Source organism: Eschrichtius robustus, chromosome 3, assembly GCF_028021215.1.
Source record: "Eschrichtius robustus isolate mEscRob2 chromosome 3, mEscRob2.pri, whole genome shotgun sequence".
Lineage (NCBI taxonomy): Eukaryota > Metazoa > Chordata > Mammalia > Artiodactyla > Eschrichtiidae > Eschrichtius > Eschrichtius robustus.
This window is the reverse complement of record NC_090826.1, coordinates 130,590,949-130,617,018: the sequence shown is the minus strand read 5'-3', so window position 1 is coordinate 130,617,018 and position 26,070 is coordinate 130,590,949. Positions and strand designations below refer to the sequence as shown.

The following is a 26,070-nucleotide window of genomic DNA, read 5'->3' as shown; positions in this document are numbered from 1 at the left end:
TTTTTTAATAGATCTTTATTGGAGTATAATTGCTTCACAGTACTATGTTAGTTTCTGTTGCACAACAAAGTGAATCGGCTGTATGCATACATGTATCCCCATATCCTCTCCCTCTTGCGTCTCCCTCCCACCCTCCCTATCCCACCCCTCTAGGTTATCGCAAAGCACCGAGCCGATCTCCCTGTGCTATGCTGCTGCTTCCCACCAGCCAACTATTTTACATTCGGTAGTGTATATATGTCGATGCTACTCTCACTTCGCCCCAGCTTCCCCCTCCCACCCCAAGTCCTCAAGTCCACTCTCTATGTCTACCTCTTTATTCCTGCCCTGCAATTATGTTCATCACTACCATTTTTGTTTTTTTTTTAGATTCCATATATATGCGTTAGCATCTGGTATTTGTTTTTCTCTTTCTGACTTACTTCATTCTGTATGACAGACAGACTCTAGGTCCATCCACCTCACTACAAATAACTCAATTTCATTTCTTTTTATGGCTGAGTAATATTCCATTGTATATATGTGCCACATCTTCTTTATCCATTCATCTGTCGATGGACATTTAGGTTGCTTCCGTGTCCTGGCTGTTGTAAATAGAGCTGCAGTGAACATTGTGGTACATGACTCTTTTTGAATTATGGTTTTTTTCAGGGTATATGCCCAGTAGTGGGATTGCTGGGTCATATGGTAGTTCTATTTATCCTCTTTAAAGGAACCTCCATACTGTTCTCCATAGTGGCTGTAACAATTTACATTCCCACCAACAGTGCAAGAGGGTTGCCTTTTCACCACGCCCTTTCCGGCATTTATGGTTTCTAGATTTTTTGATAATGGCCATTCTGACCGGTGTGAGGTGATACCTCATTGTAGTTTTGATTTGTGTTTCTCTAATAATTAGTGACGTTGAGCATCTTTTCATGTGCCTCTTGGCCATCTATATGTCTTCCTTAGAGAAATGTTTATTTAGGTCTGCCCATTTTTCAACTGGATTGTTTGTTTTTTTGATATTGAGCTCCATGAGCTGTTTGTATATTTTGGAGATTAATCCTTTGTTGTTTCATTTGCAGATATTTTCTCCCATTCTGAGGGTTGTCTTTTCGTCTTGTTTATGGTTTCCTTTGCTGTGCAAGAGCTTTTAAGTCTAATTAAGTCCCATTTGTTTTATTTTTGTTTTTATTTCCGTTACTCTAGGAAGTGGGTCAAAAAAGATCTTGCTGTGGTTTATGTCAAAGAGTGTTTTTCCTATGTTTTCCTCTAAGAGTTTTATAGTGTCTGGTCTTACATTTAAGACTTTAATCCATTTGGAGTTTATTTTTGTGTATGGTGTTAGGTAGTGTTCTAATTTCATTCTCTTACATGTAGCTGTCTAGTTTTCCCAGCACCACTCATTAAAGAGGCTGTCTTTTCTCCATTGTATGTTCTTGCCTCCTTTGTCATAAATTAGGTGCCCACATGTGCATGGGTTTATCTCTGGACTTTCTATCCTGTACCATTGATCTATATTTCTGTTTTTGTGCCAGTACCATACTGTCTTGATTACTGTAGCTTTGTGGTATAGTTTGAAGCCGGGGAGCCAGATTCTTCCAACTCTTTTTTTCTTTCTCAAGATTGCTTTGGCTATTTGGGGTCTTTTTTGTTTCCATACGAATTGTAAAATTTTTTGTTCTAATTCTGTGAAGAATGCCATTGGTAGTTTGATAGGGATTGCATTGAATCTGTAGATTGCTTTGGGTAGTAGAGTCATTTTCACAATACTGATTTTTCCAATCCAAGAACATGGTCTATTTCTCCATCTGTTTATGTCATCTTTGATTTCTTTCATCAGTGGTTTATAGTTTTCTGAGTACAAGTCTTTTGCCTCCTTGGGCAGGTTTATTCCTAGGTATTTTATTCTTTTTGTTGCAGTGGTAACTGGGATTGTTTCCTTAATTTCTCTTCCTGATTTTTCGTTGTTGGTGTATAGGAACACCAGAGATTTCTGTGCATTAATTTTGTAAAGTGCAACCTTACCAAACTCATTGATTAGTTCTAGTAGTTTTCAAGGGCATCTTTAGGATTTTCAGTGTATAGAATCATGTCATCAGCAAACAGTGACAGTTTTACTTCTTCTTTTCCAATTTGTATTCCTTTTATTTCTTTTTCTTCTCTGATTGCTGTGGCTAGGACTTCCAAAACTATGTTGAATAAGAGTGGTGGGAGTGGACATCCTTGTCTTGTTCCTGATCTTAGTGGAAAAGCTTTCAGTTTTTCACCATTGAGTATGATGCTTGCTGTTGGTTTGTCATATATGGCCTTTTTTATGTTGAGGTAGGTTCCCTCTATGCCCATGTTCTGGAGAATTTTTATCATAAATGGGTGTTGAATTTTGTCAAAAGCTTTTTCTGCATCTATTGAGATGATCATATGGTTTTTCTCCTTCAATTTGTTAATATGGTGTATCACATTGATTGATTTGCGTATATTGAAGAACCCTTGCATCCCTGGGATAAACCCCACTTGATCATGGTGTATGATCCTTTTAATGTGCTGTTGGATTCTGTTTGCTTGTATTTTGTTCAGGATTTTTGCATCTATGTTCATCAGTGATATTGGTCTATAATTTTCTTTTTTTGTGATGTCTTTTTCTGGTTTTGGTATCAGGGTGATGGTGGCTTCATAGAATGAATTTGGGAGTGTTTCCCCCTCTGCAATTTTTTGGAAGAGTTTGAGAAGGATCGCTGTTAGCTCTTCTCTAAATGTTTGATAGAATTCGCCTGTGAAGCCATCTGGTCCTGAACTTTTGTTTGTTGGAAGATTTTTAATTATGGTTTCAATTTCATTACTTGTGATAGGTCTGATTATATTTTCTAAATCTTCCTTGTTCAGTCTTGGACAATTATACCTTTCCAGGAATTTGTCCATTTCTTCATGGTTGTCCATTTGATTGGCATATAGTTATTTGTAGTAGTCTCTTGTAATCCTTTGTATTTCTGCAGTGTTAGTTGTGATTTCACCCTTTTCATTTCTAATTTTATTGATTTGTGTCCTCTCCCTTTTTTTTCTTGATTCCGGCTAAGGGTTTATCAATTTTGTTTATCTTCTCAAAGAACCAGCTTTCAGTTTTATTAATCTTTGCTATTGTTTTCTTCATTTCTATTTCATTTATTTCTGCTCTGATCTTTATGATTTCTTTCTTTCTACTGACTTTGGGTTTTCTTTGTTCTCCTTTCTCTAGTTGTTTTAAGCATAGGGTTAGATTTCTTTTTGAGATTTTTCTTGTTTCTTGAGCTGAGATTGAATTGCTACAAACTTCCCTCTTAGAACTGCTTTTGCTGCATCGCATAGGTTTGGGTCGTCGTGTTTTCATTGTCAGTTGTTTCTATGTATTTTTAAATTTCTTCTTTGATTTCTTTAGTGATCTCTTGGTTATTTAGTCGTGCACTGTTTAGCCTCCATGTATTTGTGTTTTTACAGGTTTTTTTTTCCTGTAATTGATTTCTAATCTCATAGTGTTGTGGTCAGAAAAGATGCTTGATAAGATTTCAGTTTTTAAAAATTTTCTGAGGTTTGATTTGTGATCCAAGATGTGATCTATCCTGGAGAAATGTTCCATGTACACTTGAGAAGAAAGTGTATTCTGCCACTTTTGGGTGGAATGTTCTGTAAATATCAATTAAATCTATCCGGTCTATTGTGTCATTTAAAGCTTGTGTTTCCTTATTTATTTTCTGTTTGGATGATCTGTCCATTGGTGTTAGTGGGGTGTTAAAGTCCCCTACTATTATTGTGTTACTGTCAGTTTCTCTCTTCATGGTTGTTAGCAGTTGCCTTATGTATTGAGGTGCTCCTCTGTTGGGTGCATAAACATTTATAATTGTTATATCTTCTTCTTGGATTGATCCTTTGATCATTATGTAGTGTCCCTCCTTATCTCTTGTAACAGTCTTTATTTTAAAGTCTATTTTACCTGATATGAATATTGCTACTCCAGCTTTCTTTCGATTTCCATTTGCCTGGAATACCTTTTTCCATCCCTTCACTTTCAGTCTGTATGTGTCCCTAGGTCTGAAGTGGGTCTCTTGTAGACAGCATATATATGGGTCTTGTTTTTGTATCCATTCAGCCAGTCTGTGTCTTTTGGTTGGGGCATTTAATCCATTTTACATTCAAGGTGATTATCGATATGTATGTTCCTATTACCATTTTCTTAATTGTTTTGGGTTTGTTTTTGTGGGTCTTTTTCTTCTCATGTGTTTCCCACCTAGAGAAGTTTCTTTAGCATTTGTTGTAAAGCTGGTTTGGTGGTGCTGAATTCTCTTAGCTTTTGCTTGTCTGAAAAGCTTTTGACTTCTCCATTGAATCTGAATGAGATCCTTGCTGGGTAGAGTAATCTTGGTTGTAGGATTTTCTCTCTCATCACTTTAAGTGTATCCTGCCACTCCCTTCTGGCCTGCAGAGTTTCTGCTGAAAAATCAGCTGATAACATTATGGGGATTCCTTTGTATGTTATTTTTTGGTTTTCCCTTGCTGCTTTTAATATTTTTTCTTTGAATTTAATTTTTGTTAGTTTGATTAATATGTGTCTTGGTGTGTTTCCTAGGGTTTGTCCTGTATGGGACTCTCTGTGCTTCCTGGACTTGGTGACTATTTCCTTTCCCATGTCAGGGAAGTTTTCACCTATAATCTCTTCAAATATTTTCTCAGACCCTTTCTTTTTCTCTTCTTCTTCTGGGACCCCTATAATTCGAATGTTGGTGCGTTTAGTGTTGTCCCGGAGGTCTCTGAGATAGTCTTCAATTCTTTTCATTCTTTTTTCTTTATTCTGCTCCTTGGCAGTTATTTCCACCATTTCATCTTCCAGCTCACTTATTTGTTCTTCTGCCTCAATTATTCTGTTATTGATTCATTCTAGTGTATTTCTCACTTCAGTTATTGTGTTGTTCATCTCTGTTTGTTTGTTCTTTACTTCTTCTAGATCTTTGTGAAACGTTTCTTGTATTTTCTTAATCTGTGCCTCCATTCTATTTCCGAGATTCTGGATCATCTTTACTATCATTACTCTGAATTCTTTTCCAAGTAGATTGCCTATTTCCTCTTCATTTATTTGGTCTTGTAGGTTTTTACCTTGCTCCTTCATCTGTGACATAGTTTTTTGCAGCATCTTTTTTTTTTTTTAATGAGTGGGACTGTGTTCCTGTCTTACTGGTTGTTTGGCCTGAGGCTTCCACCACTAGAGTTTGTAGGCTGTTGGGTAAAGCTGGGTCTTGGTGCTGCTATGAGTAACTCCATGAGCCCTCACTCCAATGAATATTCCCTGGGGTCTGAGGTTCTCTGTTTGTCCAGTGCTTCAGACTCGGAGCTCCCACCACAGGAGTTTTGACCTGACCCCCAGCTTGTGAACCAAGATCCTGCAAGCTGCGTGGAGCGGCACAAAAAAAAAAATAAAGAGAACATTAACAAAGTAAAAAATAAAATTAGACTAGGAAACTAACAGATATGTTAGAAAGAATATAAAAATAAAAATATAGATGAAACAACAACCGGAAGGTACACCAGTACCACAACAGTAAGAAAGAGGAGGAGGGAAAAGAAAAGAAAAAAAAAAGGCAGGGGGGCGGTGGGGGGAGGCCTTGGCTGTAGTGGGCGGGACCTAAGCAAGGGCGAGGTTTGGGTGGTGGGCGGGGCCAATGCTCAGGACCCACAAAGCTGGAAAAGTCCCTGGGGTCTGTGGGAGGTGGGACCTAGGCTCAAGGAACAGAAGGGGCCCAGGCGTGCCCCCCACCCCTGGTCTCAGAGGGCAGGGGACCTCCCCTGGGAGCCCAGCAGGCTTCCAGGGCTCCAGTGGGCGGGGAAAATGCCCTTCTCTCCTCTCTTGCTCCTCCAGTCTGGGAGGGTCCCTCCTGCCTGCCTCTCCTTATCTCCCCGGCCTCCCTCATATGCCCCCAAGGACCCATGCAGCCTAGAGGGGGCTTTGGAGGGCAGGGGATGGGCCTGGGAGCTCAGCAGTCTCCCTGGCCTGAGTGGGCGGGGCAATCGCCCTCTGCTCCTCTCCTGCTCCTCCTGCAGGGCCCCTCCCACCTGTGTGTCCTGATCTCCCTGGCCTCAGGGGCATAGATCCTGTCTGGCCTCCACTTCTCCTCCCCACCTCAGTCCCTCTGCATCCTACCGGTTCACTTTAGGGTTCCTCCCATCTCCTTGGGCATCAGAGTTCCCCACCAGCGGCCAGCAGGTGCCCTAGTTGTGGGGAGACGCTAACTCCCCGTCTTCCCACATCGCCATCTTGACTCTGCCTTTCAATTTTTTTTAATCCATACTCTGTATGTTACACATACTTTTCTCATAGGAATACCTATTTAGAATTAAGTTTAGATGGAACTTGATTTCTCGTTTTGGCTTGGCGTGTATGGTATAGTGTCTCAGTCACCTTATATTTCAGACAAAAACTTGAACTTCTGAAGACCAATATGTTCTGCAAATGCAAAGTATAATGATTATAATGAGGGTATCAATTCATATATTAATTGATTTAAACTGTATTACTGTATTAATAAATGTACTTTCCATTTCCCACAAGTTGTTTCCCTCTTGAATATGCCTCATACCAATTTTCTATAAAATTAAGTTGCATACAACAGCTCATTTATTTTGTTGATGTTATTTCTCTCTCCTTTCCTTCTTTAAATATCCGTTGAGTGGCTGATAGGGAGCTCAGAGAGACATACTTGCCCACAGAAGAGTTGTTCTGTCTTAAACAGCCCCTCCCAGTGTACATATACTGTCCAATATAGTACTGGGCTCACTGTGTACTCAGTAAATATTTATTAATATGAACTTGACATTATCAATAACTTTATCATTTATTTCATTTGATCATTTATTTCAGTGGTGAAGGGTAAGTAGTGTCTATTGGTAGAATACTCTTACTTTCCAAGTTCTGTGTCTACCCTGACCTCAAAGAAAGGAACAACCTTCAAAGCTTATTTGAAGCTATTCATTAGTTCATTCATGCAAACTTATGTATGGAGAAAATGTATAGTGTAGGGAAGGGAAAAAGTCAAGATACTCTTCTGCTTCTTTCCTGCTATGCTTAAAATTAATCGTGTAAGTCTTTACTAAATTTGCTTCAAAAATTAAATGAGAAAAAGATTTTAGGGCTGTCTAGCACAGTGCCTGACACATAGTGGATGCTCAGTGTATGCTAGTTTATTATAACGCAATGGACTAAAACTAGAGGATCTTACTCCTTTATTCTACGTGATTCACCATCCTCTTTTAAAATTTTCTTTTTTTTTCACTTGAAGAATGGTCTTCGTTTGCTTTTTTCCCCTGAATCTGTTGAATGGGTTCAGTGCTTAGTTACCCAATGAAGTGCAGACAAGAACTTAAGGCTAGCATTTTCCTTAAATCTCTTCTATGATTTAAGACACCTCGGAGAAGGGATAGATGAGCTCCTACATCAACGGATGATGATTTTTATCTTTATCAAGTGACCCACAATTTGGTTACTGGTGCAATGAGAAATTAAGAAAATAGCACACTTTTATGACTGTCATTTCACAGTCACTCAAATCAGAACTGGAATGCCACAAAAACAACTCCCTGTTAGCCCAGAGAAAAAAAAAGAAAGAAAGTAAAGGGGAAATTCAGATTAGTCACAGAGAAGTTCCCCCGCCTGCCTGCAAAAGCTGCAGCATTAAAACTGAGAGTCCGCTCTGCTCTTTCAATCGCCTCTTGTCTCTGGTCCTGGGACCTTTGTGTGTTTTCTGATTGATACACCTTGTTTTGGCTTCATCTCCTTCTTTGCGGGGAAGAGGTCAGTCCTCCCTCAGGTTCCCTTCTGTCACAGTTTTCATCTTCCCTGCATCCAGATTGTGAAGATGGAAGGGGTCCAACCCCTGGATGAGCATGTTGAAAACGCACCAGGACGGAGATTCTTGAGGAACAAGCTATTGCTGGTGTCCTCCCTAATTCAGGGGCTGGGGCTGCTCCTGTGTCTCACCTACATCTGTCTGCACTTCTCTGCTCAGGTAAGATGCACCACTGGCATGTCCTTTCCTCCAGCTCAGGCTGATGGCAGCTCCAACAGCTGCAATTGGTCACTTGGAAATAATCTGACACCAAAATTGTTTTGTTTTTTTTTTTCCCTTTTCCACTCAGCGATCGTAAAGTGTGGTCAAACACCCTTTTGTCTCTCTTTTCCTGCCTTTTTTTCATCAGTGGCAGTGGTGGGGCACAGTGGAGATAGGGCAGGGGCACTTCTTCTGGATTATTCTTTTTCTTTGCAATGCAAGCATCCTGGTATTCCTTTATGAGCTGTCACTTAGAAGCTTTGAGTCACTGATACTTGGTTTACCTATTCTGCTAGTAAGCATCTGATCAGGGAATTAATGTAAAAAGGAAATAAGAAAGTCTCTTTACATTATTATACTTTCCTATCATATTCATAAACCCCATAGACTCTCAAAGTAATATGCTTTTTGAAGAATGCTAAATGTATCAGTATTAAGTTCTTTTAAATAGCTAGCCTATGTATTTTAAGGGCAGAGATATATGTGTTCACGCCCGTATGTGTGCATGGCCAAACGTTTACCCCAGTAACTTGATCAGATATTGTTTCTCACAGTCTTTCTCTACCAATCACAACTTATAGACATCACTTTGTCCAATACATTATGTAGTGGAAGATCATGATTTTAGTATTTCCCCCACTTAATGAAGATATTCTTTCCATTTTTCCTTCTCCTTATTATGGTCCCTTTTACATTATTTTTTCTTATTTACTTATTCATATCTACAAACATTATTAGCCCTTTAAGGATGTTCTTGACTGCAGGAGATTCCACTGAAAAGAAAAGAAATGAATAGTGTCCCCATGTTCCCTTGTTGGGGCTAGTCTGATAGTTCTTGTTTCCCTGGTGGATGCTCTGTGTTAGAAAAGTCTCTCCCTGGTAAAGGTCAGACAACAGGAACTTTTATTTCTGATAGCCAGGTCAGAGACTGGGTACCTCAAGTTAGATCAGGATAAGGTAAGCAGAGTCCTAGACGATGCCTGGGCTTGTCTTCGCCTACAGGAAATAGGGTTTTTCAGTGCCTACAGGCTAGTAGGAGTTTGGTTGTGATCACTGTACTATAGAGTGCTGGTGTCCCCAAATTCCCGAAGTGGAGCTGGTGTCATACTCAAGCCTGCAGACCAGCGAGCACCACAGCACACCCATCCTGTCCTCATCATGCCACACGTTTCCTTCTCTTCACAGAACGCTTTGGGTGAAATTAGAGTAGGCGATCTGGGGAGAGGGTGTGGGGGGAGGATCAAAGTGTCCATGGCAGGATGCCCAAGACAGAGACCGGAATTAGGCTCTTCCGAGAAGAAAACAAAGAGTAACCCAAAATAGAACAGCTGAGTCTATTCACCAGGTCTGGGAGCCCTGAGAGTGCTTTTTCAAACAACCACAGCGTTACATATTTCCTTACACTGTGGGATGATAAAAAGACAGAACATATGGCCCCAGTCAAGGCTCAGCAATTAATTGCACTAGGGCTCTGAGCAGGAGAGAGCAAAAGGCGAAACAGATACAGATGTGTAGCCAGCTGGTGGCGGGGGCCGGCCCTGAACTATCAGTACCCAAGGGGTGCAGAGGAGAGGGGTCCTTTCTAGCAAGTCACCCAGCAGTTCTGAGCTAGAGCCTGGAAGGGAAGCTGAGTGCTGGCTTCCAGGATACTAGAATTCATGGAGCTGATCTTTGGGAGAGAATTAGCTTTCTCTGGTCCTGGTCCAGAAATGGAAACAAGATAGAGGAGGTACATTAGAGCTGTTTGCTCAACAAACGTGTTCTTGTATACTCTGGATACGGAACTTTTTGGGGCACAGATATTTGAAATTCTTAACTTGACATTAACTTTAACTTTTTTTCTTACTTCTAGCTAGACTGTTTTAGCTAACATAATTTCTTATGCTGTTAATAAGACCCAGGGCAGCACGTTGTGTCCTTAAATTTAATCTCATAAGCTTTGTTAAGGGGAAGGACAGTCATGTGCGTTCTCCCCAGAACTTGATCAGTCATGGTGGCAGCAGTGTGTGTCTGTGTGTGTGTATATGTGTGTGTGTGTGAGAGAGAGAGAGATTGATTGAGAGAGAAGGGTGTAAAGTAACTGCTGAAGAAGGGACATAGACTGATAGCTTTTCTAAATTTATAGATAAGATTGTTGGGAATTTTGGTTGAAGGATGGGGTAGGTGGTGATGCCAATCAAATCTCTACTTTTATAAGACATAATATTAGAGTGATATGTATAGGGGGTGAAATAAAGCTGAAATGCTCATCATTTGCCTAGTTAAATTGGATCTCTTTCATTGTAGGAGAAAGATATTTGGAGAATAATCATGATTTTTTTTCTTATTTCTTAGATTTAATTTTTAACTTCATAAAAAATCTTCCTATATGGATGACTCTGTAAAAAAATACATATGAAACTATTAAACTCCATTTAGCAGTTAACCTTCCCTTCAATCAAGTTTATTTAGTAACCGTTGTTTTCTCACCACTTGGTTAAGTTTTATTATGTGAAAAGCAGAAGTTTTTGTTTTTGAATGTCAGAAAAAAAGATGGACCTTACCCACTCCTTATATAATACACTTCCCTCTTTGGGTCCTGATTTTCTCATCTGAAACATGAGGCAGTTGGATCAAATGATGAAGAAATGTCTCTTCCAGATCAATATCCTGTGGGTATGTAGTTTATATATATATATAGTCATAAAATGGATATGAGGATCTGAGAAATACCAATTTAAGTAAACAGATTTTTGTGTCTAAGCTTCTGGATACCCTGGTTCTTAATAAGGGACTGAGGGAAATCAAATTGGCACATATATTTGTAATCTGTATTTATTTATATACCATGTACCTATCTAAGTAACTTATTCTGGATTAGCAAAATACCTTATTTAGAAAAGGGAAAGAAGTGGATGCTGTAGAAGAATATCCATGATACAAGTTGTAAAATTGAGTCACAAAAATCAATACATGCTGTTTGGATGTTTATTGGGACTGCCGTTTAAAGTATCAGGCTTCCAGGCTTCCCCATAACTTCACCTGGGAACAATGGCAGAAAAAAGCTGATCTATAAGGTGAGAAGCTTTTGCAGATTATACCCATGTGTCTCAGAGCTATTGAAGCTGGGCTCTTCCAAGATTTGTATCATCTTTATCAGAGTAGTTTAAAGATGTGCTTTTAGTGATAATTCTTCAGCACATCCCACCCACAGTTAAAAGTTTACATTCTTATCACTTTTACTCCTGGGAAAGACAGAAGTGGAGGCATTTGGAAAGAGAGCTGACCAATTCTGTATCAGTGATGGCCAGAATTAGAATTCAGTTTCTTGATGAAGTTTCAGACTATAACTTGGACTTTGTATCCTTTAGGAAGAAAAAGAGGCATTTTTGATTAAAAAATCTTGTCTCAGATTAGCTCAAATTAAATGTGTCCCCATGTAATTTAACAAGTTTTTAAAGAAATTTTTTATGATAGACGTGGAAATAATTTTCAATATAATTGAATTTGCATTTTATAAGAAATTGTATGGCAGCTAAAAAGAAACATCTGAAGTATTGAACTGATTTGTCACTAAGTATTTTGAGGCTCTTAAAGGAGGTACTACTGCAAATGTATAGAGTTGTTGGATTTTTGAGCAGACATTAGACATAGTCCACTTACGGATAGGAAAACAGAAACTCAGGGAGGGTAAAAGCCGGAGGAGGAGGTAATGCTTCACTGATATTAGAAGAAGGGTGGAAATTCTTTAAATAGACAAGAAGGATGATGGTGGGTAGGTAGGGGCAGAAGGCTTTCTAGGTAAAAGAGCAAGTTGTTCAGAATGGTTGGAGTTGAGAGTTCATTGGGGAAAGTGGAGGAAGATGAAGCTGAAAATCTAGGTGGGGGCAGGACACAAAGGGTCCTGTGACTCATGCTAAGGGAACACACTTCATTCCATTCTATGCAAAAGAAAATACAGGAAAAATTACCCAAATTGTCGCTTCTCCAAATTTCGCTTCTCTTATGTGGTCTACATATTGACAAATACAGAAAGTGAGTCTTATCTCACATAGCACTAGGGGGCACCACAGTAAAACTAACAGTTCTTGGATATCTTTTAAAGAGAACCCACAGAATAGCTTGGACAAGAATCATGCTGGAAAATGTCACATATGTACACATGAATAGAAACAAATATACACACTCAGAGGAGAGATGGGAAGCAAGCAGAAGGGCTCTTGGTATAGACCTTGGAGTCTAACCGCCCTATTCCTTTTCTCTGACCTCACCTCCTAGCTACTAGCCCTGAGTAGACCTAGCCTTGCCTAGGGGCTGACCACCATGCCCTTCCAATTCTATTTCTTTTAATGGAAATTACTTCTGTGCCCTTCACTTTCAGAGAACCCACAGCTTCCCACCCACTTCAGGGGTTCTCCATTCATGGCTCATGAACATTAATCTTCTGGAATCACTTAGGTTGGAGGAACCATGTACAATGTTGTTATTCCTATTTAGGGAATGAAAAGATACAACTGAATAACAAAGTAGAAGGGTTATTTCTCACAGTCACAGATAAAATATATGGCATATGTGGTAGTGTTAGGATGAAATTGGATTCCCCAGCATCCTATGGCTTGTGCATTTTGTTTGTAGCCAAATGAAGGCATTAAAACACTTCCTCATACAAAAATACGACATATCTTCTCAAAATTTTAGGGGAGTCATTGAAGTGTAGGAGAGAGAACACTGGACCAGGAACTAGAATATTCTGGTTCAGTCCAGTCTTTTAGCTTCATGACTTTGGGTAAAGTCCCCCAAATTCCGAGTGTCAATTTAATCATTTCCAAAAATTGGAATTTGGTTATTGTGAGGAACAAATGTGTTACAGAGCTTTGTAAATGTTGAGATTATTATTATTTTTCATGAACATGCTTCCATAAGCATACCACCACTAAAATGTTTGCCTTATAGCACACACACACACACACACACACAAACATTCCAAAACTCAAATCTCAGAAAGCATATTATAGGTAATGTTAACCTTAACTTCATGGACTTTGACTTTCCTACTCTAATTTTTAAGGCTAAAAAAAACCCCTTGGTATAATTCTAGCATTTTTAAATATAGATGTCTAATTAAGACCTCATGGCTGTATTAGTGAACAAAGGAAAAATGAAGGGGAGAATTTATGAAGGTATAAAATGTTATCAAGTTAGTGTCTGAAAGTGGTTCAGAGATCTAAAATGGCACACTTAGAACACATGGCCCAGGCTGGTTCCATCTCCCTTTACATTGATGTAGTTCATCCAATTCTCCAGTGACTTGGTTGCCAAATAGGGCAGAAAATTATATTTAGAAGAGTGGTCTGGTTCAAAATATTAGAAATGTTGGAGCTAAGATGGGCATAATTATGCATTATTTTCTTTTCAGCAAACCTTTCATTCTGAAGTGCAAGTTTGATGTGTTATTAATTTGTATAAATTTGTCTAGCTTTGATAACATTGAAAATGCTATTTAAGAACATACTTGGACAGAAAGATGGGCAAATAGACCCAAACTTTAATTCTTCCAATACTAATTGAATAAGGGCTTATGGTAAGAAAGCGTCACTCCCAAGATGTTATATAGGTGGGGAGCTGCGGGGGTGTCCAGTGAGTGTAAATGATGTACCCTCAGGCTGGGCTGCCCTGTAGGTCGCCACAGCACAACCCTAGAGAACCAGTGAAACTGTCAAGCAAAGATAGGATGAAAATGACAATTACATTACAAAAAATTATAAACGAGCATCAAAATATTCATCAAGGGAAATTATAAAAACTTTGCTGGGTTATAAAAGAAGTTGTAAAACACATGTTTTACTGCTCAGTAATGTAAAATATATTTTGAGTTACCTGTGTGTTGGGTGCTTAACGTTTTTAACTTTCAAGGCCCATAAAGATCTTAATCTGGCCCTGTATGTGGTTTGATGAAGACTGGGAACTCAAAGCTCTCTTTTCCGGGAGGATGAGGGGCATCACTCCTGGTGCTACTTGCAATAACCATCTCTGGTTTTGTGATCTTTTCCCTACTTTTGTCCTCACTTCTTCACTATGACCTCGGAGGAAGATAGACAGATATTTGTGTGCAGTTTTACAGTGAGGAAGTTTGAGGCATAGAGACTTGTCTAGGTCAATATAGGAAGGTCTGGTTATAAATTACGACCAGGTTTAAATTCTAGTCCTGTTTCTTTCCGTTACACTTGGCCAAGACGCCATGGCTCTAAGCCGTAAGAATTTCGGCTGGCTGTTTTAAAATTTGTTTCCTTTTCTGACATTAATTGCTTTTGAAGAAAAATTGGGGGAAAGATTTATAACCTGGCATAAAGGGAAGCAAGATTCTTTTAAAAAAAGGGATCTAAATCTACTTACACAAATGTAGATAACACAACAAATGAAGCTTCAACAAGCGCATAATACAACATAGGTTATTTTGATGAAACAAATCATTGCCATGTGTGATATATTCATAGAAGAGAAAGGGGACTTGGAGTTGGGCACTAGCTCAGTCATTTATTCACTCCAAGCTGTACTTTTTTTAAAAAACAATAAGGAGATTAGACTATATAATCTCCCTGGACCTTTCTAGTTCTATCAGACTGATTCAAAGAATTATTTTAATGTTGTAAGTGTGATTTCACACTATATGCAAATATCTTTTCAACCATGTATTAGTTTCCTAGGGCTGCCTTTTAAGGTACCACAAATTTGGGTACCACAAAGTGTCAGCAGGGCCATGCTCCCTCTGAAGGCTCTAGGGAAGGATCCTTCAGGATCCTTCTTTGCCTCTTTCTAGCTTCTGGTGACTCCCAGCAATCCTTAGTGTTCCTTGGCTTGTAGTTGCATCACCCCAAGCTCTGCCTCCAAGTTCACATGACCATCTTCCCTGCGCGTATCTGTGTGTCCTCTCCTCTTCTTTTAAGGACACCAGTCATATTAGACTTAGGACCCACCCTAATCTAGTTAACCTCATGTTAACTAATTACATCTGCAAAAACCCTATTTCCTAATCAAGTCACATACTGAGATTCTAGGTGGACATAAATTTGGAGGGACACTATTCAACTCACTACCAACCATTTATTAATTTACTTATTTAACAAGATCTATGGAAAATAAGTTACCTTTCAGACGTTGAGGAAACAATGGTAAGCAAGACTTGGTCTTCCTTGCCCTCTCAGAGTTTGCAATCTAGTGGAGAAAGAAAATGGTCAAGCAGTAACATAGTGTGTGATAAGCACTGGATAACCAAGTAGGGTACAGCTCTTCAGTAAGAAATTTCACAGAGGGCTATCTACCTAGCTTCAATATCTAGTTTCTCAATTGGGATTATAAAGTGAGCATACTTTAATTTTTGCATTAGGTGCTTCGTTTCTCTTCCATTATTTAACAGGAAGACTTTAGTTTAAAATGTCATTGTCATTATTGTTACCACCACCATCATCATTCCACTGCTGTTCGGTGATAATTTTTACCAGTCACCAATCTTAGTTCACACCAGAATATAGGTTGAGGATTATTTAGCCTCATGCAAATGAGGCTAAGAGCTTCATTGCATAAACAACACAAAAGATATTCTTGATTGTTTATTAACCATCATAGGGACCCACTTGGGGGAAAAAACTGTTGCTTTTGTTACAGCTGAGGGGTTTATTGTGTTGAAAAGGTCTTCTATTCAAAAGGTCTTCTTATCTACCAATAATTTGGGATTTCTCTTTTGAATGCTGTGATTTGCCTAATCTCTGGTATGGAAAAGTCCTTAGGCCTCATTCCACAGTGCTTATTCCACCATCTTAACTGAGGATGGACATAAAAATAAGGATATTAGAAACTGAGAAAGGGAAAGGACTTGTTCTGGCCTAAGACCTGACCTAAGTGTTCCTATTCCCAGCCCAATGCCTTGTCCATTCTACTAGGTTGCCTTTCCAAGGCAATAGTGCCTCCTTTTTTATATAGCAAATGAGATGGGGAATGAGTGACTTCAAGTAGAAAGATATTGATTGTAATAATTCTGCTACCCCCTTTGTACTTAAGGATGAATGGGGCAATGTAAAAAACCTTGGGCAATCACATATGGTGTTGGCTCAAGCCAGTGTCCGATATTATGTGATTATACAGCCACTAGCCAAGGTCAGGGCATAGTCTAAAGGGCTAATTTCCACCTTAGCTCAGCAAAGGCTTATTTATAAATGCCATTATGTTTAAGGTATTGTAAGATTTATGATAATGCAGTGGCTACCTTGTAAACCAACCCTTCCATTTGCTTAGAGACTAGGGTGTTTTGCTGGAGATCACCAAGGTGGGGAAAGGAGTTATTTCTTTTTTCAATTTAATTTTTTAAAATTGATTACAAGATTATACAAGTAATATAATGTACAAGATTATATAAGTTTCAAGTGTACAACATAGTGATGAACAATTTTTAAAGACTATATTCCATTTATAGTTATTATAAAATGTTGGCTATATTCCCTGTATTGTACAATGTATCCTTATTTTATACATAGTAGTTTGTACCTTTCAATCCCGCCTGCCCTCTCCCCCACTGGTAACCAGTAGATGGTTCTCTGAATCTGTGAGTCTGTTTCTTTTTTGTCATAGTCACCAGTTTGTTGTATTTTTTAGATTCCACATATAACTGATATCATACAGTATTTGTCTTTCTCTGTCTGACAGGAAAGGAGTTCTTAGAAATGTTTTGGCAGACCCCTTTGTCAGTGTACTTTAAGGATTTCCCCAGTAAATGTGGAAAGGGGAACCCAGATGTAAGAAAATCTTCCCCTTGAGGATATAAAGAATTGTTTGCAAAATTTTGCAAATCACAAAATTTTGAAGGTGTGTTCGTGCCACATGGATGCTTTTGGTTCATTTGGTTGTTTACCTGAATACCTGATATTCCTCTTAGGAATCTGCTAATTTGCTAAGCATTTGAGACAGTGAAACCACAGTTCCTGTTCTCTGAGATAGAGGGGAGAGGGTCAGTTAGTAGAGACTTGCCATTACTAAGTAAATTTGACAAGAAAAGTGGAAGTGTTTAGAGAAAGGAAGCTATATTAGGATATCACAGGGCCTGTGTAGTAGAGAGGAGAGTAAAAGTTAAGAGAGAGATTACAGCAAAAAGGTGCTGGCAGCCATGGTGAAGGGTGGGGATGGAGAAAGAGAGAGTCTTGAATGACAGTTAAAATGGCTTTTCTTTGTATTCATTAAATCTCAGTAGACTCTTTATTCATCAAGATTTTCAAAGTCACACATCATCATCTCTAAGAAGTGTAACTTTGGGGATAAAGTTTTCTGATTATGGAAGACTCTTTGGCCAAAGAATCAGTTTTTGCCCATTCTTCCTATTCCTTTCTCTGAGTGGGGTTCTGAACTTCCCTGATCCGAAGTGTGGGCCCTTCCCTTTGTAAGGGAGTTTCCGCTGAGGACACACTAAGTCCACCAGGGTGAGAGTCTACCTTCCCAGCCCACTGTAATGGGTAAATATAGAAAATTCCATCTTCCTCTTCAGAGGCTCGTTGAGACACACCCTGAGAGCTTGCGAGGCTGTGCTTTCATGACCTCTCAGGTCTCCTCTGATTGACGTGAAGCCCAGTGTTGGGGGAGGAGACATTCACATCCCAGTGGAGGTTGCAGGGTGAACCACAGAGTCCCCATCACAGATCTGTTTCCCCGCCAGCCTCCACTGACTCACATCCCATCCCACTCCCACCTAGGATCTTGACTGATATCAAGTGAGGAAGGGCAAGGCCCACATAGTGAATGCAGAGCCCACTTCCTGGTTTCATATTTGATGAGTATCATTCCCTCCTTCCACAGATACATCCCCCTCCAGGACAAATGCCACATGAGTATAAGGTTGGCAGCCTCATGCCACATCCCAGTGAGTCAGAATTAGAAACTCACACATTCCAAAGATGAGCTCATGAAGCAAGCATCACCTTTTTGGGAACATGGTACAGGCTGCTGGGTAAATGCTAGATATGAGACATTTTCCATCTGTGTTCTCAGACAGTTCAGTGCTCCCAGACAGTTCAGTGCTCCAGGTGCTGAGAGAGGCCAGGAAAGGACATAATTCTGACTCTTCTTTGCATCGCCTGCTTGCTGCCTACTTTGTACTTGTCCTGCTGCCCCTTATCAGGACATTTGCATCTAATCAGAGCCCAGCTAACGGCTTTGCCAATCTGTACTACACAAACAACCTTGTAGGATTGACTGAGGAGCTCTTTCCTGGAGAATGTCTAGATATTTTGAGATATATCTGAATATTTTGACAACTATCTAAAACCTAATGTTTTAATCTTACTCAGTGTTGACAATTAAAATAATTCAAATTAATTTTGAACCCTCAGACAAATGCTTTCATAGGGGTTTTTTACTCTAAAATAGAGTAGGATAAAGAGAAAGGATGTTACCATGAACTTGGAGTTCAATCAAACTCAAGTTAATACTTGTTTCTTCCTGAGCAAGTTCTTAACAGCACTGATTCTCATTTTTCTATCTGTAAAACATGGGTAATTACTATTTCTACTTAACAGTGTTATTTTGAATAGCAAAAAAGGTAATGAAATTGAGAAAGAGTAATGCAGTGCATGGCATGTTGTAAGTTCTCAATAAGTTTTTATTGTTTTTCTTGAATATACCAAGAATGGTCTCATTTCTAGACCTTTCTTCCATATAATGCCTTTGGATTATCTGGGTCCTCTTTCGCTTTCAAGGCCTAAGACCATGTCTTTCCTACTTGAGTGGCCAAAGCCTGTGATGATTTTTCTGTTCTCTGGAACCTTGTGGCATACATTGCCTGTTGATGCTTACCAAAGGTTTTTTTGTAGAGGAGCTGTTTCCCCAGTTGACATACAAGTTTGGCAAAAATAAAGATTGTGTCTTCTTTCCCTTTGTGTTCTTAGAGTTGAATGTAATGCCTGCCGTATAGCAGGTACTCAGTAATTGTTGATGCTGTTTAAAATCAGCAATAACATGGCAATCATATAACTATTCAATCAACTATTGAATAGTGCTTACAGTAGAGCAAACATCCTTTGAGCACCAGCTTTGGGACAGGCATGCTTTTTGCCAAGGGCATATGGTCGAATATACATTTTCTGGATTTGGGCCTTCAGGAGTTCACAGTTGAGTGTGGTAATTCTTAAATCCTGAACCTTGGGTGCTTGTAAAAATGCAGTTTACTGAGTCCACCTAGACCTTTTGAATCAGAATCTTTATGAATAGACTGGCCATCTACACATTTTTACAGATTTTCCAGGGGATTCAAATGTACATTAGAGTTTGAGAACAGTGGGACAGCTGACCTTTTGTCACATCATCAGCTGCTCCTAGACAGGACATGTGCATTATTCAGTCAGTTGGTCAAATAGCCCATATATCAGCTGCCTACTGAGTACTCTGTTTTCTAGGTTCTACTTATGACAGCCCTCAAACCCAGGAGGGAAGCCTGAACTTTTGGCTCTCCCTATGTACTTTTATGATGAGGTCATCGTGAGACCACCACCCTGCCCATCTGCTGTGTGTGTGGCAACTTCTTCTTTCCTCCAACTTGGCACCGAAGTGGACACAAGGAATGGAATATTAATAAAGTCTTCAAAGAAATTTCTCCACACTTTAAATTTGCATGAGGAGAAAGAAAACTGTGTTTTGGTATAATGAAAGTTGTACTGGATTGGAGGACAGTAGTTGAATCCCTTTACTTCTGTAGGCCTCAGTTTCTTCATCTGTAAAATACAATGTTCAGTTAGAAGATGACTTCTTTTATACTCATGCTTCTGAAACCATCTCATTCAAACTTCAGGACTGTGCTTTGATTCTGGTGTGTAGACTTATACAGGAGTTTCTCTTCCCCTTTGAGGATGGTACTGGCTCTTCAGACTTTGCATATTGAAGAAGCCTCATTGTATAGCTTGTCCTTACATGAAAGCCCTCTGGGACCTTTGATATATTCCATTTTCTTTTAGTATGTGGAGAAGGTATGAGGATTTTGATTTTCTTGATATGAAAAAGACCATGTTTGTGCATGTGGGTAAAATTAATATTTTCTGATTGTTTTCTGGTAACCTTTCTTATGAAGCCAGGATTCTTTTGTATTGTTTCTCTGGGCTACAGAGAGCCAGAGGGATATTTTAGGAATTTTGTTGGACTTCGTTTTTCATTTTATTAATTCCTTCATTCTGTAGTCATATATAAAGCTAAAATAGTATTATATAGACTAAATTAAGAAAATGACATGGATCTTATCTCTCATGGGTATCCAAGAATAATAGCTGACATTTATCAACTCCTTACAATGTTCCAGGTCAGGTACTTAAAATTTAGATACATTATCTCATTCAATCTTCACAACAACCCTCTGAGATATAGATTTTACTATTTCCATTTTACAGATGAAGAAACTAAAAATCAGCAAGGTAATGCCATTTTCCCAAGAGCACACAGCTAAGTAGTCTTGTAGAGGAGATGAGACATGTATCCCATGGTGGTAGAATGAAAGTCAATAGAGTGATTTTAAAATTTTTTTTACATCAGAGTTCACTCTTGGTGTTGTACATTTTATGGATTTTAACAAATGAACGATAACATGTATCCACCATTAGAGTATCATGCAGAATAGTTTCAGTACTCAAAATCTTCTGCACTTCACCTGTTCATCTCTCCCTCCTCCCTCACCCCTGGCAACTGCTGATCTTTAACTGTCTCTATAGTTTTGCCTTTTTCAGAATGTCACATATTTGGAATCGTACAGTATATAGTCTTTTCAGATTGTCTTCTTTCATTTGGTAATATGCATTTAAGGTGCCACCATGTCTTTCCATGGCTTGAAAAGCTCATTTCCTTTTAGCACTGAATGATATTCCATTGTCTGGACGTATCGCAGTTTATTTATCCATTCAGCCTACTGAAGGATATCTTGATTGCTTTTGCTTGGCAAGTTTTAGCAATAATAAACCAAGCTATTATAAACATCCATGTGAGTAGAGTGGTTTTTAAGTACTTGCTATGGGAGACCAAAAATCAGGGATTTGATTTAGGCCTTGAAGGTGGTGATATTTTGATGGGTCGACATAGATGGAGGGCCATTCTTGGTGGAGAGAAAAAAGGAAGCAAGTATTTTTCAAATGCTTACCATGTGCCAGGCAAACTCCTCGGTACTTTCACATGTGTTAACTTATTTAAGCTTTACAGTCATCTCCTGGAACATTCCAATAATAATGTTATGCCTTATTTTCACAGACATGAAAGCTAAAGCTCAGAAATGGTATACAACATTTCCAAATTCACAAAACTAGAGAGGTCACAATTTGAACTGAATCTGACTCCCAAGCCTATGCCCTTTGTTTTGTCCTGCCAGGCTCTATTCAAGGGCAAAGAGCTTAGAGGAAATGGTTGGCTCCAGCAAGGATATGTGTAGCAGTGATGCTTGACAAGGAGGTTGGCGCCAGGTGATGGAAGGTCTTGAATTGGGCACTGTGAGGGTATTTCTGGGCAGTGGGGTAGTCAGCATGAGGTGATCAGGTATGGAAGATGAAGGGAAAAGTTATAGAAGGGCATGGAGCAAGAGGAAACACTGTCTTATTTCACAACATTGCCTAGGCTTGGTGGTGTTGATGCTAGGAAGAAACTTGTGAGAATATGCAAATTCCTAATACTGGGTGGCCTTCAGGAGGAAAGGAAGCCCGAATCTGGAGTTGCATTTGCATCTACCTGAAAGAGGAAGTCACGTGTGCTTTCCTTGCTGCCTCTCAACATCTTGGTCTCAGAATGTCCTCTTGGTCATTACTGCCCCTACTTAGTCATCACAGTATTTTAGAACACTGGGAAATTTCTTTTATTTGCAGGAACCTTTTGGAGATTTTGCAAAGTCAGTCAAATAATCAAACCACGAGAGCTTTTAGGTCAGAGAACTTTATGCAAATTTGGGATGAGGAAGCTTCCTATTTTTCTCTTTTATTAAAATTGACTTAGAGTTGCAACTTTTAAAATTTAAATCATGGACAGTTAGTGCTGAAAGGGATGTCTGTGATCTTTGAGGAATTTTTAAAGATGAGAAAACTGATGCCTAGAAAAGTTATGAAACTTGCCTAAGATGACACCATACTTGCCTGGCTGGCGTTAGGACCAGGTTGCTGCATGCTGAGCCCTGTGCTCTTTGCGCAACTGCGCAGGCTGCTTCTGACTTTAACAAGGTGGCCATTCAGGCTGGGACCAACCTGCCCAGAAGGCAGTGGGGGGTATTCATTTACCCAGGGGATTACGGTGATCATGATCGGGTAATATGCCTTTTGAGAGGCCTTCTTCCAGAACATTGCTTTAAGCATGAAGGACACCAATCCAGCCTCACAAACAGTCCGCAGAGGGGAGAGCGCTGAAGACTGTCAAAGTCTTCCCAGGTCAACACCTCTCCATGTGCTCACCGCTGACTAATATCGCTCCAGGGGCCCAGGCACTGGCAGGGCTCAGAAAGGCTCTCCTTCTTCCTACACTGCCTGTTGGTTTAAGCTTGGTGAGGCTTATGATTTTATGTACAAGGGAAGTAGGGGATTCTTCATCTGCGTGGGCAGGCCCCAGTGGAATCTGTTTGACTGCTGCTATGAGTGTGCCAGGAAAGTGGGAAGCAGGGATTCCACACCCCAGAGTATGAAAACAAATTCCTCCCCACACCTTTGATCAGGACATCTTGCCAAAAATAGCCTGGTGGGAGGAGCTCTTGTCCTTGGCAAGTGCAGTAGGTGGTGGGTTTTTGTTGTTGTTGTTGTTTTCTGTTTCCTTTTTTAGTAGGTAATACAAAATTTATAAAATGTAAAAAAGTAAACCATGGAAAGTAAGGGTCCCTCCCACTCCTGTCCTCAGGCTTCTGGTTCCTTTCCCCAGAGGCAACATTATATTCTGTCAGATAAATTCAGTGCCCACACAAACATTAGCATTATTTTTTGACACAAATGGTAATGTACTTTATACATGATTCTGCCCTTTGCTTTTGCTTTTTTCACTTAATATATTAATATTTTGGAGTTTGCTCCATATTGAACTTCTTTGTTCTTTTAACCACCAAATTTCCACAGACATTTTATTTATTAGCTTTCCTTTCTTCAATGTTTTACTGCTTTCTTGCTTTTGAGTACTCACTTGGTTCAGGTTAGATTTTTCACATGGTAAAAGAGTAGGGAAAGACCAAACATTAAAAAATGCTACACGCAGATCTACTCATCTCTGAAGGATTAGAACAGTTTTTATTGCCTGTATGCCCTGAAAATAGGACACTTACTCCTGTTTTCCAGTGAAAGAGCGAGCAGTCAGGAAGCTGTCAGAATTCACTCCCAGTGCATTCTGGGAGTCTGTGGCCATGAAGGATTGATTGGTCACAGCCTTGTCCATGAAGGATCTCTATGACTGGGTGGGTTTCTTAAGAAGATGACTGTTAAGTGCTCTGTTATCCAGAATGGGAAATTGGGGCTTAGTGAGCCAAAACAATATACCAAGGAAGAGTTTGGCAAATGAGGACAGATCTTACTTAGATGCTTGCACAAAATAGCAGAAGACTCCTAACTTACCTTAAGAGATGTCATAGAAAGGCAAAGGGGGCAGGCAGGAAGGCTGGGTCTAATCTACATAGAAAAAAACAAATCTCTTGTCAAGTCATTCCCTTTACAGGCTACTGCATTTCTGCTTCACAGGATATGAATTCCATTTGTTCATTTTTTTCTTAAAAATATATACTTTTTCCTCCTTTAGGTGCCATCTCAATACCCTCCAATCCAAAGTATCAGAGTACAGTTTACCAGTAAGTATTGTCAAAAGTTTAATTGATTCATATTTTTAAAAGAATCTTCTCTCCAGCCTCTTAATTTTTCCCAGAACGCAAGATCTCTCTCTTTTCTTAGGGAAACATTAAATCCTGAAATTGTTGGAGGCTGCATATTGTTTTCATTAGGGACAAAGAAGGTGTATAAAGAAGAAAAGGGGAGTAATTAGTTACCAAATATGTGCTTGTCACTGTGTTACTTCATATTCCTCACTTAATCTTCCCAGGAACCCTTTGAGTAGGAATTATTCTCATTTTTTAGGTAAGAAAACTGAGGCTTTACTTCTTACAAGTTTGTCTGACTGTAAGACGTGTCATTCCCCAGTAATTCTATTATAGGATGGGATTTTACCTTAATGAGAGTTGGGGGACTTGAAGTCAAGGTGATACTTTACCTGGAGAGCAGTATTTGGATCCATGATTAATACTAGAACAACCACCAGTGGTTTCTGTATGGATATTCATTTGTTAAGTCCTCCTGCGCTAAAGGAAAGTATATCTTGCCTTCTATAAGTAATCCTTCTTTTCAATTCAGAGTATTTCCCATGGACTTGATACAAAGCAAGAATTACTGAAATGTGCCCAGCAGTGCACATTTCAGTAAAGTACCTATTCTTTCCTATCACTGAGGGGACATGGGGCAGAGTGGGGAGTTTGAGATGTGGTTGCTTGACCATCCAGGATGATATTGAGGCTACCGTAGAAATAAAAGAAATTTGGTTTTTTGATTTACACTTGAAATGGCCCCACACAAAGCTATGAAATCCATCTTTCTGTGTCCTCCTGCTCTTCCTTTTCTTTCTCCTGTGGCAACCACTATTCCCAAGGCACCTTCCAGGAAAAACTAGCAATAAAAAGGTAGAAGGGAGAAATAGGTCTATGTTCTTGAGCTCTTCTACCTGCATCTTAATGAGCAGAATCTGAGCCCATGGACATTACTAAGCTTTACTTAGTATCACAGCATAACTAAGCTTAAGTGACTGTTGGCAAAGGCCAGTAACACATGCTGTTGGTAGGTCTAGTGCCCGGGGCATGTAAAAAATTTTCATTTCATGATCAAGTGGAGAGAGGATAGAGAAGAGTTAAAAGCAATTGCTTTGCATGGAGGGGGTGTGCAGGACCCGGGCAAGGGGCACTTCCACCACCCTTTGGCCTAGTCTGTCCATTGAGCAAGAAAGGAAGCACCGAATTGCCAATCCCTCCTGGTTTTGAAAAATCAGGGAAACCTTGAGGCTCCATTTCCTGCCACAGGTATGTTGTGATAACTGCCAGTTGCTATAATCTCTCTGCTCTTGAACCCCAGCCCCATCTGTAACTCTCTTGGCTACTAGTATTAGCTTTGCCTCATCCATTCCACAGGGAAAGCAGATTCCAACCCTCATGGAGAAAAACAGTATTTTCTTCCTTTTCATTCTTCTCAAAATCTCTCCCTGTCTCTTACTCTTCATGTGTTTCTAGACATATTGGAAGGCTGTTGCCCAACGCTGAGCTAAGGAATCTTTTTTTTTTTTTTTTACCCTACCCTCCTTAGAGTGTGAAAATGAGAATGGTTTCATCATCACATCCCCAAACAAGGATGGAACCATGAAGGTGCAAAACAACTCAATCATCATCAACTGTGATGGGTTTTATCTCATCTCCCTGAAGGGCTACTTCTCTCAGAAGCTCAGCCTCAGGCTTCAGTACCGGAAGGGTCGGGAACCCCTCTTCTCCCTGAGCAAGGTCACATCTGTTGACTCTGTCACAGTGGCCAATCTGGCTTTCAAGGACAAAGTCTACCTGAATGTGACCACTCACAGTGCCTCCTGCGAAGACATTCAGGTGAATGGTGGGGAATTGATTCTCATTCATCAAAATCCTGGTGGATTCTGTGTCTACTGAGGACCTGATGGCTGCACCTAAGCCAAGCACCAACATGAATGCCAAACTGCGGGTGGACAGGACACAGATTCTTCCTTGGGAGTGGAGGAGTCATCCCAGCTCAGCCCTCATATATGGCCACTTGAGATGTGACCAGAAGATCACTCCGTCCCCCACTCAGGGATATTTAAAGCTTTATTTTATGTAACAATAAACTTTATGTATTTATCCTTATATCTTCTAAATCACCTAGCCCTCATCCCTCAGGATTGCCTCAAGCCTGTTAGGCACCTCCGAGAGAGTGAGGAAAATAGGTGCCTCTTCCTCAGGATGTTGTTTCTATTGATCAGGAAA

General features: G+C 39.7%; 1 protein-coding gene across 1 annotated transcript; it reads left to right on the top strand.

Annotated features, from left to right (window-relative positions):
* The first annotated feature begins 7,853 nt into the window (after positions 1-7,853).
* TNFSF4 (TNF superfamily member 4) lies at positions 7,854-25,737 on the top strand. The gene is made up of 3 exons (XM_068538384.1): positions 7,854-8,006; positions 23,787-23,835; positions 25,388-25,737. The coding sequence occupies exons 1-3, from the start codon at positions 7,857-7,859 to the stop codon at positions 25,735-25,737; spliced, it is 549 nt and encodes a 182-aa protein (XP_068394485.1). The 5' UTR covers positions 7,854-7,856.
* Positions 25,738-26,070: the final 333 nt, after the last annotated feature.